Consider the following 15,012-nt stretch of genomic DNA (forward strand, 5'->3'; position numbering starts at 1 on the left):
AGTATTGATCATAGATATTTTAGGTTTCGGAAATTTATGTATGGCAAATATTAATTTTGATCAAGATAATATATCTCCTGTGATGCCTTTTTGCTCCACCTGTTGTTGTGCAACATTGGTATTTAGCTAGACCGTATGTGTCCAAACAGCTTCCTGTGAGGTAATGAAATTAGAGCCTAAGTGGAATTGAGAGGATTCATCCCTAGGGGATTGGGTGACAAGCAGGGATCAACCTAATCCCCTAGTGGAATAGTTCCACTTGGGGATTAGTTCCCCTACGACCAAACAAGGCCTTAGTGATTTCCCCCTTCACTCAGAATTCACAGGGATAGATAGGTCTGATTCGTGCGGGCACAAGGATAGGTAAGTCTGAGTACTGCCGTAGATTTTTTAGCTGGCCGCATGATGTTATTGCAACATGGTTTACTGAATTTTGTAGGACTTTACACTGAAAATCTCTGACATGATTTACTGAATTTTGTAGGGAAGGACATTGATGAAGAAGCTTGTTGATGATAACCTGAGGCTGCAGAAGATGATCATTGATAAGGACAAGGAGATAGGTTTGATGAAGGAACAGAGGAAGAGAAGCAACAGAACAAGAAAACGAACTGAATGAAACTATTTTGTGTGTTTGGGGTTTGTGCTGTTCCTGTCATGTATGCTGTGGTGGCTTTACTCGGTAGTAGATTCGTTTGAATGTTGGTCGGTAGAAGTGAAAGTTGTTATGTCGTGAACAAATTATTGCCAGAATACAATTTGCATCTTTTGTGTACCAGTGCAATGTTGTTCCTGTTGTGAGATGTTGATTTTTAGCGTGTACAATTTTGGTCACAAAATTGGTGTTTGATGTGGTCATTAGTCAGAACAATCATGAAAAAATTTGGAAGATTTTGCTGTGCTTTTGTTTTCTCCGCGACTTCCCATCCCATATCCTCCTTTTCCATTCTTACTTCTTTGCAGCAAAATACAAAAAGTGTGAAGTCCATGCAAAAAGAAGAAGTAGAAACAAGAAGCCAAAACGTTTGGCAAAACGACCCTGAATGTGTAGTTTCCTTCTATTTTGTTTTCTATGTGGAAAAACATTTTGAAAAATTCCCAGATTAAATATAATGATACTGTGCATTTTTAAAGAATTGTTTCAATTTTTGTTGGAAACTTTTATTTTTTTGGCCAAATTTTGACACGAAATGCTCCTGAATGTGTATTTTCCTTCTAGTTTTTTTATGTGGCAAAACGTTTTGAAATTCTCCTAGATTAAGCATAATGGGAGTGTTCATTTTTTAGAACTGCGTCAAAATTTTCTGGAAACTTTCAAATTTTTGGCCAAATTTTGACTCAAAATGTCCCTGAATGTGTATTTTCCTTCTAGTTTTTTTATGTTTGTCAAACTTTTTGAAACTTCCCCTGAATATAAGGGTATTTTTCATTTTTGAGAATTTTTTCAAAAACTTCTGGGCACATTCATTTTTTGGGCAATGTTTTTTATACCACTTAGCTACCATTAGACCATCATGGACACTTCATATATTCAAAAGACGAAAATATCTGAAAATGGCACATAATTGAAGAACTTAGGTCTCTCTCATAGCTTAGGTTCAGTACTTGAGCTCGAACAAAATGTCAAGTTATCTCAGACAAGCAAGTCTAACAGGACATAAGAAAAAATAGTAAGTTTCATCTAGGACAGCCACATATAGACCAATTTCTTCTATGAACTCCAACCAGACAGCCAGTTCATAGCTGAACTAGGATGACACTATATCCCACATATCAGTGTACACCAAAAGCCACCGTTTGCTGTAGTATATAGTAAGAACTGAAGTAACATGATACAACAAAAGCCACTGTTTGCTGTAGTACATAGTAAAGATTACAAAATAATTTAGACTCATCTGCAATTTACGACTTCTTGACCTTCTTGCTATTTTACTTTTCTTTCAGTGAATCAACATTGCAGAACGACTAGTTAATGTATTACATGACACATTTTCCGAAACTCGTGACTGAATCTTTAAAGCATTTCAATGACAGAAGGAAGAGCATGAAAGTCAAACTTTGTTTGGACAAGCAGTTAAGCCTTAAGATTTTTTAGAGAAAAGGAGCACCAGGCCCCCAATTCCATTTTCATGAAACTGATAGGTTAAGCCTTAAGTTCCAATCCACCATGCTCTTTTCAAAAATTAATTTCCCGAAAGCAGGAAGCCATGTGAGAGATTTGTTCGCCTCTACGACCATTTGTCCGGCTTGCGACGACAAGCCGGGCTAACCGAGCATCACGGCAGTGGGCCGCACAGGCGAGGAGACAGCGTCCAAAGACCTCGCCCCGAAGGGTATACTGTGAAAGGCCGGGCTGCATGACATTCAGTTTTTTTTTCCTATACAGAGGATCAGACCACGGCCTCTGCAGACATGACATTCAGTTAGGTAGAACCAATGGCCTTAGGAAAAGGCTGGTACAAACAACTCATTGTTGGCTAACAAACGTCTCTCTGCAACTAAGTCTGTTGGGAGCCATACGTATCAGACACAAGTTGCTAAGCACCGGCAGGAAATATTTGCCTTCAACTCTAGTTCTTACAGGTTCAGTAATAAGAAACTCATGTTCTTACAGGTTCACGTATCCGACATATGCAGTGACATTCTGAATCTTGTGCAGGAGCAGAGGGGGGTTGAGAGAGAAGCGTGCTAATTGCGTGCAATCAACGGTTCAGTTTACGGCTTAGTCTAATTTTCAGAGTCTTATTCCTGCCTACAAATGAATGGAAAGCACAACAGAGAGCTTCTTGTTTCATCAACTGTATTTATATAATGTATGTAAATAAATTTTTACTAACGAAAATCTTTACCTAATAATAAAAAAAAAAATTGGGTTTCTGCCCGTACGTTGTAGGCCTTTTTGCAGAAAAGTCCCTCCGTTTATTAGAATTCAACCCGCCATCCTATTTTAAGTGGGTACTAGCAAAAGAGCCCGTGCGTTGCAACGGGAGAGAAAACATAACACACGCTCTTAACTCAACAACCATCACTCAAGACCACAATAGGTTCATCTCCTTTATTTTTGCGAGGCATCATATTTGTGTTGCCGCTTATCCTCCTTCTCACCCTCGCCGGCGATGGCCTCCATGTTCACACAAAACAACAAAAAACGTGGGTTGAATATGGTTAATCCTAAGGCGTCTATCTCCCCCTCTCTCCTCCCTCTCCCTCTCTCTCTCGCTTTCTCTCACTCTCGCGATGAGAAATATGTTGTTTTCCCCTGCGACATCTTTCAGAGGTATGCAGTGTAGTTATCGATATTTTCTTTTCCCTATATGGTTATAGTGGGCTGTTTATTTGCAATCTGGATCGCCGTCGGTATAAAAAAAGGATCTTGCGCTATAAATTATAAGTTTGCTTCCATAACAATATTTTAAAAATATTTAACAGGTAAAATTAACATCATATTTAGATTCCACACATTTTTCTAATAAAATTTCATATATAATATGTTAAAATCGAAGTTACGGTTTAAAAGATACAGATAATTTAGAAAATCATTTGGTTTGACTCAAATAATATTTAAAAATACTTAACAGATAAAAATAATCTCATATGCATATTCTACATATTTTTTAATCAAATTTCATATATAACATGTTCAAATCGAAGTTACAGTTTAAAAGATATGGATGGTTTTAAAAAGCATTTGTTTGACTTAAATATGATCCGCGGATGAATTACCTAAAACATCAGGGAGGTTTCGAAAAATGTAAAATAACGGTTTGGATGTGACTTAAATCCGGGCGGCGGGTTGAATTTTCTGAAACAGAGGGACATTTTTCTGAAAAATGCCGTGACGGACGAAAGGAACCCAATTTGCTTTATTATTAGGTAAAGATATCAGAAAACGCTTCGTTTTTACAAAATCAACCCTGCATTAGTTACAATCCTACCCGCGATCCTTAATTAAACTGCTTCACCGCGTTCTCCACCGCCGGGTACCGGCCGCCGCTTGCCGTCGGCGTCCACGCCGTAGGAGACAGCGAAGGGGTGATGCGTCGCGGCGGAAAAAAAGGTAGGAGGCGGGGTCAGCCTGCTGGTTTGCCAGCGCCGGAGAGGCTCGTGGCAGGGAGCTCCTCTCCTCTGCTTCAGGCACAAGTCGGTTAAGCGCTCGGGCTGCAGAGCTACGGGGCGGGGGGCGAAGGGTGGCGAAGGCGCTGGATGGGACTTGGTGCAGGTCTCCGGCGAGATGGAGATGGCGTGGAGGGGGTCTGGATGCCGGTGGGTCCTTGGCCGGCGGCGCTCCGGCATCGGGCGGCCATGGCCATCTCTTTGCAGAAAAATAGAAGACAGAGAGAGCTCTTAGAGAAAAGAACGGGATAGAGAAGAGAGATGGAGGAAGAAGGGGAGGGCTCACCGACGTCACGTCTTAGCTGGAGACGCTCGGCAGCGAGCTGAAGAAAGGGAAGCGGTCGTGGGGCTCCTGGTTCCTAGGAAGTGCGAGCATCGAAATGTTGCTCAGGGGCTGCCGTGCTCGCGCGCGAGACCGACCCATGTCTGATTTGGATTGAAACGAAGAACGATGGCATGCTTCACCAACCAAAAATGCGGAAGTAGACCTGGGAGGAAGGTCACGAACAGTTGAAGAGGAAAGAGAAGCGTGAAATCCAAAAAAGAGAGGGGAGAGAGCCAATTTGAAGATACAGAAAAAAAGGTCCGGGGTCAAGATACAGAGGAAAGGACTTCCGCCGGGACGGCATGTTGGCATGCCATGGCCGCCCATCCGATGGTGGGGTCGCAGTTGAATTACACGAGTACGAGCGTGGCTGTCGGTGCTGGAGCGCACGGCCGGAGCTAGAGGAGCCCTTCATGGTCGGAGGAGCGGGGATTCCCGGCGAGGGGAGCAGCCATCGCCATGGCCGGGTGGTGCGGGGATCCGGGGGAGCTGGGGGAGGGGGAGGCGGGTAGCCAGCGCCCATGGCCGGGGGTGGTGCGGCGTGCGGGGATCCAGTGGAGTGGGGAGGGTGGGGGTGGAGATCCGGCGGCGTGCGGCGCGGCAGTGGGTGTAGGCGGCAGGGGCGGCGTGACCCAGGGGAGGTCCGGTTGTGGACAACTGCCATCACGGAAGAGAAACCGAGGATTGCGAGCGACAAGTCCAAGGAGCGCTACCGACGCGGCTGCTAGTTTCTTCTAGACCAGCTAACGCGTGTGTGGCTAGCTTTATCTTTAGACTAGCGTGCACACATGTCACAATTTCTGTTTTTTTTCTTGTTGCCATTTAAAGAAAACAATTCCTGCTTTTTGTAGTTTGGATCTTTTTCCTTTGCGAAATTAATACTTTGGATCCTTCACGCACCGATAAAAATCTTCGAGTCCATCGCGCGAAAGTGTTAGAGCATTTACAGCCAAACATCTTCAATCCGTCTCAAGACGGTTGGGTCACGAAAATTCGACTCAGACGGGCGCCTGGGTCTTAAACGTCCGGGCCGACCGGCACCCTCATATAGCCTAAATATGGGCTGGATATGGGGGTGCTCGGGCGCGTCCTCCACGTCAGACCTGACCCACGCTGTCTCACCCAACCCTTTATATATTCCTTCCCATCCGCTCGCCGAACGAAACCCTAACCACTTCACTCCACTTTCCTCTGTTGATGTCCCTCATGAACTCATAATGACTGGCTACTAAAAAAACACCATACATACATGGAGAAGAATTAGATAATGTTACACTAACATCTATACACATGTTAGGGCACACGAGACGAAAACATATATGCTTGCACATCCAGTAAAGTAACATATAGAATAAATTGTCTCCAACTGATCCCGGTTCATACAGTGCATAATAAACCAGAAAGGAGCAATTAATAGAATAGTAATATGGTGTGTCCTTAAGAAAGGAAAGAAATTAGGAGGATAGTATCAGGCTGGAAGGAATGGAATTAAGAGAAAGATTAAAACTCTCATGTCGGAGAAGGAAAGAATAAACTCCGTTCTTGCTAGGGACAAAAAGGAAATAGTACAATCAGAAATTAATATTTAAAATGTTTTTGCCTTCTGAAAAATGATGTGTAATTATTAGAAATCATTCGTGCATTTTAATTTATTTTACGAAGTTTTAAGAAAAGTTGTCACGTGTTAAACTAATATTCATATAATTTTAAAATAGTTCACCCTTTTCTGCAAGAAAACGTTTCTGTTATTCTAAAAAGTGTTCACATGCTTAAAAAATCGTAATTAAAAAATATACATCCTCTTTTAAGAAGTCCATGTGATTTAAAAAAAATCGTAATTAAAAATATCCATTCTCTTGTAAGAAGTCCATGTGATTTAAAAAGATTATATTTTTTTAAAGAATATCGATGCATTTTGAAAACTAATATACTTTTTTAAAGTGCATGGGCGTAGGAGGGATAGTGTGTGACTAGGTGTAGGTTGCAACGGGAAGGGCGGACGTCACGTCCAGCTCACCGATTAGTTTTAAAACTATTAGAAATTCACTTTGTGATGGTGTGGTTCAGTGGCAAGTGTGAGTGGGTTTAGGGTTTAGGCGGTGGCCGAGATCGTCACCATGGGATTGGCCGCGTACGGACGCAATGTGATCAGATGGACACCACAATCATAGTTGATGAAGGCGGGAATGAGGATAAGCAATAACATGAATGAGGCGGTATGTCAAAATAGATATCATGGACATAAGTCATGTTTATTATGCTAGAAGCATGTGTTTTATTCTCCCGTTGCAACGCACGGGCATGTTTGCTAGTTATATGCATGAAAAGAAGTGATCGACGAGAGGAAACAGAACAAAAACATAGTCTATAATATTCAGGTACTCCTACTTCATGTTCTAACAATGGTTACTGGATCACTTGTACAGATCGTCTTCATCCCCATCAGCTGCTGCGGAGGTGTCGACGGCAGCTTCTGCCGCCTGTGGCTGCGCCGGAAAGCGAAACTCAGTGCCGAACCCCCTAGACTGTTGCAGCGTCTGCGCAAAGGCCTGTTACTTCCTGATGGCGGCGTCGCTTACACTCCGCCTCGCGTACTTCATCGACTCCTTGAAGTGAGCCACCTTTATCTCAGCCACCTCGTCTTCCAGCCCGCCGTCCACCTCCATGGTGTCTTTCCCCATCCTCTGCCTCTCCATGTCCTTCTCAATGTCCTCCCTGATGGCGTACTTGCACGCCCTCTAGCAGATCTCTGTGATGTCGGCGCCGCTGAAGCCGGAGGTGAACCTTGCGAGCGCTCCGAGGTCGACGTCCTTGGCCACTGGAGACTTCCTGAGGCAGGCCTTGAAGATCTGGTGCCGCGAGGCCTCGTCCGGCAAGGGGATGTAGATGAGCTGGTCCAGGCGGCCGGGACGGAGCAAGGCAGAGTCAATAATGTCAGGACTATTGGTGGCGCCGATGATGAAGACCGTCTTCTTGGCGTTCATGCCGTCCATCTCGGTGAGCAGCTGGTTCAGGACCCTGTCCGCCGCGCTGCCGGCATCGCCCACTCTGCCACCCCTTTGGGTAGCAATGGAGTCGAGCTCATCGAAAAACAGCACGCACGGCGCAGACTGACGTGCCTTGTCGAAGATCTCGCGCACGTTGGCCTCGCTCTCGCCGAACCACATAGTGAGCAGCTCTGGCCCCTTGATGCTGATGAAGTTGGCCTGGCACTCGTTGGCGATAGCCTTCGCCAGCAAGGTCTTGCCGCAGCCTGGTGGCCCGTAGAACAGGACGCCCTTGGACGGCGACATGCCGAACTTCTCGAATTTCTCCGGGTGCTCGACCGGGTACTGGACGGTTTCTTGCAGCTCCCTCTTGACGCCGTCGAGGCCGCCGATATCGGTCCAGCTGACATTCGGCACCTCCGCGACGGTCTCACGTAGCGCAGACGGGTTCGTGCCGACGAGAGCCGTCTTAAGGTGGTCATTGGTGACGGCCATGGAGTTCAAGATCTCGGCGTCGATGGTGTCGTCCTCTAAGTCGATGACGTCCATCTTCTCCCTGATGCACTGCAGCGCCGCCTCGGTGCAGAGCGCGGCCAAGTCGGCGCCGACGTAGCCGTGCGTATCCTTGGCAACCACCTCAAGGTTGACGTCCTCGTCCAGCTTCATGTTTTTGGTGTGGATGCGGAGCACTTCGAGACGCCCGACCTCGTCTGGCACGCCGATGTCGATCTCGCGATCGAACCTCCCGAAGCGCCTCAAGGCAGGGTCGATGCTGTTGGGATGGTTCGTGGCGCCCATTACGATGACGTGCGCGCGGGCCTTCGTGCCGTCCATTAGAGTCAGCAGCTGGGAGACGATGCGCCTCTCGACCTCGCCGTGAGTCTTCTCCCTGTTCGGAGCAATGGAGTCGATCTCGTCAATGAAGATGATGGAGGGCGTGTTCTTCTCGGCCTCCTCGAAGGCCTTCCTCAGGTTGCTCTCGCTCTCTCCGGCCATCTTGGACATTATCTCTGGGCCGTTGATGAGGAAGAAGAAGGCCCCGGTCTTGTTGGCGACCGCGCGGGCGATCAGCGTCTTGCCGGACACGGGAGGGCCATACAGGAGGATGCCCTTAGGCGGCTTCACGCCAATGCTCTTGAAGATCTGCGGATGCCTGAGTGGCAGCTCGACAAGCTCCCTCATCAGAGTCAGCGGTTTTCCCATGCCACCCACGTCGTCGTAGCCGATGTCGTCAAGCCTCTCCTCGTCCTCCCGCTTTACCGGCTCGCCCTCGCAGAAGATCTCCGTGTCGGGCGCCACGATGCAGTACTCCACCGCGGGGTCGATCTCCATGACCTTGAACTCGACGCTCCGCATGCCGCCACGCACCAGGAAGAGATCGCCCTTGTGGAGCGGGCGGTAGGCGTCCACGAAGTAGGGCTTGAGGTAGACGTCGAAGAGGTTCCCCGCGATGCCCTCGACGGTGTCATCCAAGGGAAGGATGTGCACGCGTCTGCCGAATTCGGCATCGTGGCACAGGTGCACGGACACGACATCGGCGATGCGCACGCGCAGGTTGGAGCGGGCCACCTTGTTGATCCTCAGCTTGTGCTCCTCGCAGGTGTCGTCGGGCAGTGCCATGCAGACCGTGTTGTGGCGGCGCTTGCCCTTGAGCAGCACGATGTCGCCTTTGAATATGGAGAGCTTCTCCATGGTGTGAGGGTGGAGGGTGCACACGGAGTTATCGTCGTTGGTGGCGGCCTCCTCCACCACCAGCCGGTTCGCCGCCTTCTTCAACGTCGCCGCGCTCGCCATCGCCTTCAACTCTCTTTGCTCGACTTGCTGCGTCTCTCGTGGATTACTACTCTCGTTGGATTGGATGTCGAGCGCTAGTTTGCGTTCGTGTTGCGGTGAAGAGGATACCTGGGTCAGCCCCCCTTTTGAAGGCCCGGCCTGAAGAATTCGACTCCGGTTGGAAGGCCCATAGGCTCGCGCACCTCACACGTTCCGAGTCGAGATTTACTAAAAAAAAAACATTCCGAGTGGAGACCGTTCACGTCGTATTCGTCCACGTGTAGCTGCAAATTAAGGCTGAGATGGATGTGCACGTGAGCGGCAGGGGCTTGCTGGAGTCCATGCATGAACAGCGGTGAGCGCTGAGAGGAGGGAGGCGTGCTGCGCTGGAACGGCAGGAGATAGAAGAAAGGGGGGAACGGGGAGGTGCTCGCCATCAGCCTTCACCCGTTGGGCCCGTCCCCGACGGCGACCTGAGCTTCTTCTTTTCTTTTCCCTCTGCCAAATTGATGTGAGCTCGTGTCCTCAATTCATCTCCGCCTGAGTCCAGGATGGTGGCCACTGCAGCGTACGGCCGGAGGCGCCAGCGACCTCAGGCACCCATCACTGGGCGGTGACCGACGCTTATTCTTCCTCTCCCTCCGTCAACATTATGTGTGCTCATGTCCTTCATGTTTTCTCCCAATCCGTCTGTCTTTATTTTTCTGCCTAAATGCTATCTACACATTTACGTGTTGTGGCAGTGGGGAGATGGAGCCTGGCCGAGGGGGAGATAGATGAAGGATGCTGCTAAAGTGGTTTCCCAACTGTAAGATCCGTTATCCCTCTTTTGATTCTCATCCCCAATTTCATTTTGCGCAGTTTGTGTTTGTCATACTGGGTTTTATTTTGTAAAGGAGTGTGTCATACTGGATAATGCTCCAAGACTAATTAATTATTTTCGTAACCACATTGAAGAAATTAGTTTGTTGCTTTGATGTCGTGTTTGTTCGCCAATGCTGATTTTTCAGGCTGGATCATCATTTGTGAGTGCCATTCTTAGCAGTTTAGTATTTGGCGGTTCAGTCTATTTACCCTTCATTTGTTTGGTAGTTTGGAAGAAGGAAGATTTGATGAGGGATATCTACACTTCTGCCATAGATCGGAGGGGAGATTAGAGGGAATTTGCTCATTCAGTTCTGAAGAATTTGTGGTGGATTGCGTTTCGTAGTGTATGTTGGGGTTCTGCCAACAATCGAGCACGCAACCATATGTAGTTTCCCTGCAACTTTGTTTATCAACTTAATTTATTTATTTCCTGTCATATAGTTCTTCATTATCATTTATCCACATATGAAACTAGCCTTTAGTATTTAGATTCAGAAGCACACTTAGCATTGAAACTGCATGTCCATTTGTTTCTTCAGTTTTCTGTCCATTATATGCCAACCTTCCTTGCCCTTCCTACTACCCAATTTCACACTAAGAATCTCTTGAGTCATGTTTATATACACTTGCTCATTTGCTTGTGTGTTAATTCATTCTTCAATCAGTCTTCATATTCATTGATGAAAATTACGTTGTTAGTATTCATTTACCTTTCTTTCTTCTTTGGTGTTATTCTGAATAATCAATGTCTCTCTTCTCAGTTTTTTCAGTGTTTCTTTTTACCATGTTAGTCACCGAAGAAAAGTATATTCTTAGTCCCCAGTCGCTGTTTCATCAGAGTCCTTTTGAGCAATCATTCCCTCTTTTTTATTTCATTCACTTTCGTTAGTCTTGGGGCTGTTCTCCCTTTCTTTGTTTAGTCCTCCATTTTCTCATGAGAACGGACTTTTAGATCCCGGGTGCCTAGACACCCGGTTATCTGGACCGTTCGTCCATCTCTGGTGCGTTGAGATGTGTGCCAAGCTGAGAAACGAATCAATATAATACCAGGTCTGCTTCTTGATTAGGCGCGGGATGTTCGACAGCACCGAAATAAACTATGCCTAGTACAGCCGTGCTGCTACACACCTGACACCTGCACCCACCTACTAGTAAAGAAAAATCGCAGTTGATACGACATGTCTGCCTGGCAGAGTATTCGGAGGGAGATATATGTGTCGGCCATTCTTTCAAACGAGCGACTAGACGTGTCGTCTTGAATCCACTCAACTCCGTCTTCCCCATCCTGCGCCGTACAGTAGTGATCCCCATTCTCAACTCCCCGTGCCCTTCTGGTTCACCTTCCATCTTCCCCGGCGGATTGCATTTCAATCTATGGACTCCCACGTCGAGGATGCGGAACGGTATGTCCGCGAGGCAGGCGACGGGCCCGGCACTGCAATTGAAGCGGAAGGATATCAATTCGCGGCTCATGGGATTGATTTTTTCGCATCTATAGCCGCCGGCCTGGATCTGCAATCAACACCCAGGTTAGTTCGTTGCCCTTGTACTGATACATCGAGTCTTCTGACATCGAAAACTTAAACGGACCATGAAATACAGATCGGAAGTGGTGGATGGTGGTTCTTTTGTTACGATTTCGGGCGATGTTCATACATCCGATGCAGCGGCGACCCGGCAGGACAGGACGAACTCTTGTCAATACCCACCAGCTTGTGGATGGAAACGTAGGTAATTCATAAGTTCAGCTGTATCTAATTTCAGACGTTGATTCTCGATTTATGAGAACAGCATTCACAAAGTCCTCATGATAAAAATGCTGGATTGCAGTTTTGTGTCTGGATTATTTAGCATTCAGACACATGGTGGAGTAAATGTGTTCTGAATGAACAAGAGCACAGATGATTTTCTTGTTTCTAAACAATATTCAGAAGCGAAGCAGGACTATGTTAAACTTGAGAAATAGTGCTGTAGTAGGCATTTCAGTGAATCCTTGCAACCAATTCCTTGTGTTTGGAAAACGATGCCCGAGGTTTGCTTGGTTCAATGCCATTGCTCCTGATTTGATTTACTCAGACTTCAATTTATAGTAGTGCAATGTCCTTTTTCTTTCCATGTAATGGTTCAGTCATAGTATGTTATTTACATTCTCAGTAATTTTGAGTTATTTAGTGTCATTTTTGGGTGCATGCTTTCAAAAGAAGAAACCGGTTTTATGTGCTAAAATAGATAGTAACAAGAACATTAATAATCGTGTTTTTCATGGCTAATATACAGACTGCATTATGAATAACGTGAATTGAAGTGATGCCACACGTATTGACTAGTTTGGTAGTCATACATACAGGAATCAAACGGGTGACAGGCTCACAGCAAGGGCAATGCCAAGCAAGTTCACATCTATTGAAAGATGTCTGCTAAACTCTGAAGGTAAACATGCTCCTGATACATTTGCCCCTATTGTGGGGTCATCATTCGACTCCTGTCAGTAAGCGTATGAGCAGTACAATTTGTTTGCTTGGGAGAATGGTTTTGGTATTCGACACGGCAAGTCTAGATGGGGAGATGGACGATACCAGCTAATGCATGAAATTGTGTGTCAATGCCAGGTTACTATTTACACCGTCACTGTACTGATTTTTTGTCAACGTTTTTTTATATATGTTTCATCTCTCACAATAATTCCATCAAATGCAAAAGTGTAGGGCAAACCATAGAAGGAGAATTCTGTATCATGTAAAACTCAATGCAAGGCAAGGATGAGGCTTCTTCGTACAGAAGACCATGGTTGGTGCGTTAGCATCTTCAGTAATGAGCATAACCATCATCTGTCTGGAAATCGAGAGGAGACAAGGGAATGGCATTCACACAGTGAGATCAACCCTGTACTTATGAACTTCATCAAGGATTTGAGAGAGAACAATATCAGTCTCAGCAAGGTGCACAACATACTAAATGCAACACATGGTGATCAGGCTGGTGCACCGTTCCGTAAGCAATCTTTAAGGTATCTATGCTCTCGGATTGCTCAGGATGCGATATCTGACGACATGGAAAAAACTGTAAAATTGCTAGATGAAATGAAGCGTGTGGATCCAAGCCTGTCAGTTTTTTTAGAAATCGATCATGAGGGTTCCCCTAAGTTCACCTTATGGTGTACTGGGAAGAATAAACAGGATTATATGTACTTTGGTGACGTGGTCACTTTCGACACAACATACAAAACCAATCTTTATAATATGCCGTCTGGTATTTTTGTTGGCGTGAACAATCACTACCAGTCAACCATTTTTGGAGGTGTGCTCATGCGCGAGGAAACAGTAGCTGGATTCGAGTGGGCTTTCGGAAATTTTGTTGAAGTTATGAATCGGAAACATCCGGTCACCATCCTAACAGGTTGATGCCGCATGGATATTACCATAATGTTGTATTTCATCTTAATATGTTTGCTGTGAAATTCGTTGGATCTATTGAGTTGACTGATTATATATGCATGTGCAGATCAGTGTAGAGCGATGAAAGGTGCAATAAGAAATGTACTTCCAAATACAAGACACCGTTGGTGTAAATGGCATGTGATCAAGTGTGCTAAAGAACATCTCGGAGGTGTCTACAGCAAGAAGAGTTTATTCAAAGAAGAATTCCACAGACTCATAAATGAGGTCCTTTGTGTTTCCGAGTTTGAGGACAAATGGGCCGAACTCCTGGATAAGCGGACACAACCATACATGGACCTGGTACAACCATTAACACTTGTACCAGGTACATACGTCCAGTTAGGTGTTTCTAGTACAACATGATTAGAACGCGCAGTAGGTGTTCCGGGTACGAGTTGCGGCCATGTTATGCCTGAGTGTGTCCCAGGCGTTTGAGGCCCCAAATTTTTTGTTCGTGGTTGTAGATGCTATTATCACTTGTATCACGTACATATGATCGTTCATGTGCTCCTGGTACAACATGATTAGAACGCGCCAGTAGATGTCCCGGGTACGGGTTGCGGTCGTATTGTGCCCGGGCGCGTCTGCGAGCGTCTGAGGGCCCGAATTTGCTTTCTATGGTTGTAGATGCTATTAGCACTTGTATCAGGTACATATGCCCGGTCAGGTGTTCTTGGTACAACATGATTACAACACGCCAGTAGGTGTTCCTGGTACGAGTTGTGGTCGTCTTGTGCCCGGACTCGTCCGCGAGCGTTTGAGGGCCTGAAATTGCTGTCTATGGATGTTGATGCTATTGGCACTTGTACCAGGTACATATGCCTGGTCATGTGTTCCTGGCACAACATGATTAAAACGCGTGCAGTAGGTGTTCTGGGTGCGAGTTGCGGCTGTGCTGTGGCCGGACGCGGCCGCGAGCGTTTGAGGGTCCGAATTTGCTCTCTGTCACTATAGATGCTATTAACACTTGTATCAGGTACATATGCCCGGTGAGGTGTTCCTGGTACAACACGATTAGAACGAGCTAGTAGGTGTTCCGAGTACGAGTTGCGGTCATGATTTTCCCGGGAGCGTCCGTGGGCGTTTGAGGGCCCGAATTTGGCGTCTGTTGCTGTAGATGCTATTGGCACTTGTACCATGTACATATATGTGGTCAGGTGTTTCTAGTACAACATGATTAGAACGCTCTAGTAGGTGTTCCGGGTACGAGTTGCGTCCATGTTGTGCCTGTGCACGAGCGCGAGCGTTTGATGGCCCGAATTTGTTGTATGTGCCTGTTGATGCTATTAGCACTTGTACCAGGTATATATGGCTCGTCAGGTGTCCCTGGTACAACATGATTAGAACGCCCAGTAGGTGTTCCGGGTACGATTTGCGGACGTGCCGAGCCCTGGCGTGTCCACGTGGGTCTGAGGTCCCGAATTTGCTGTCTGTGGCTGTTGATGCTATTAGCACTTGTACGAGGTACATATATATGCTCGGTCATCCGTTCCTGGTACAACATGATTAA

The 15,012-nt window shown here is 46.4% G+C and overlaps 1 protein-coding gene, 1 long non-coding RNA gene and 1 pseudogene across 4 annotated transcripts; 1 reads left to right on the forward strand and 2 right to left on the reverse strand.

Moving 5' to 3' along the window:
- Positions 1-3,841: 3,841 nt before the first annotated feature.
- LOC123077790 (proline-rich receptor-like protein kinase PERK9) lies at positions 3,842-5,160 on the reverse strand. 3 transcript variants are annotated; one of them, XR_006436830.1, is made up of 3 exons: positions 4,714-5,160; positions 4,400-4,601; positions 3,842-4,312 (listed from the first exon to the last, which is right to left on the reverse strand). XR_006436830.1 is itself a non-coding variant. In XM_044500118.1 (2 exons), the coding sequence occupies exons 1-2, from the start codon at positions 5,100-5,102 to the stop codon at positions 4,412-4,414; spliced, it is 606 nt and encodes a 201-aa protein (XP_044356053.1). In that variant the 5' UTR covers positions 5,103-5,160; the 3' UTR covers positions 3,842-4,411. The 3 variants fall into 3 exon arrangements, 1 of the variants encoding a protein (XP_044356053.1); XR_006436831.1 differs by having other exon boundaries at positions 4,687-5,160; XM_044500118.1 differs by having other exon boundaries at positions 3,842-4,601; positions 4,687-5,160.
- A 1,556-nt stretch (positions 5,161-6,716) lies between these two features.
- Positions 6,717-9,301, reverse strand: LOC123074330 (cell division cycle protein 48 homolog; annotated as a pseudogene).
- A 293-nt stretch (positions 9,302-9,594) lies between these two features.
- On the forward strand, positions 9,595-13,500 carry LOC123074331 (uncharacterized). The gene is made up of 4 exons (XR_006435928.1): positions 9,595-11,594; positions 11,668-11,796; positions 12,413-12,674; positions 12,771-13,500. It is a non-coding gene; the product is annotated as an uncharacterized lncRNA (long non-coding RNA).
- Positions 13,501-15,012: the final 1,512 nt, after the last annotated feature.

This window comes from Triticum aestivum, chromosome 3D, assembly GCF_018294505.1.
Source record: "Triticum aestivum cultivar Chinese Spring chromosome 3D, IWGSC CS RefSeq v2.1, whole genome shotgun sequence".
Lineage (NCBI taxonomy): Eukaryota > Viridiplantae > Streptophyta > Magnoliopsida > Poales > Poaceae > Triticum > Triticum aestivum.

Excerpts from the sequence above, each read along its gene's own strand:
- LOC123077790 (XM_044500118.1), bottom strand. The coding sequence starts at position 5,102 with ATGGCAGTTGTCCACAACCGGACCTCCCCTGGGTCACGCCGCCCCTGC. Across the intron at positions 4,602-4,686 it reads GACCCCGGACCTTTTTTTCT|GTCTACTTCCGCATTTTTGG; the intron begins GTATCTTCAAAT and ends CCTTCCTCCCAG.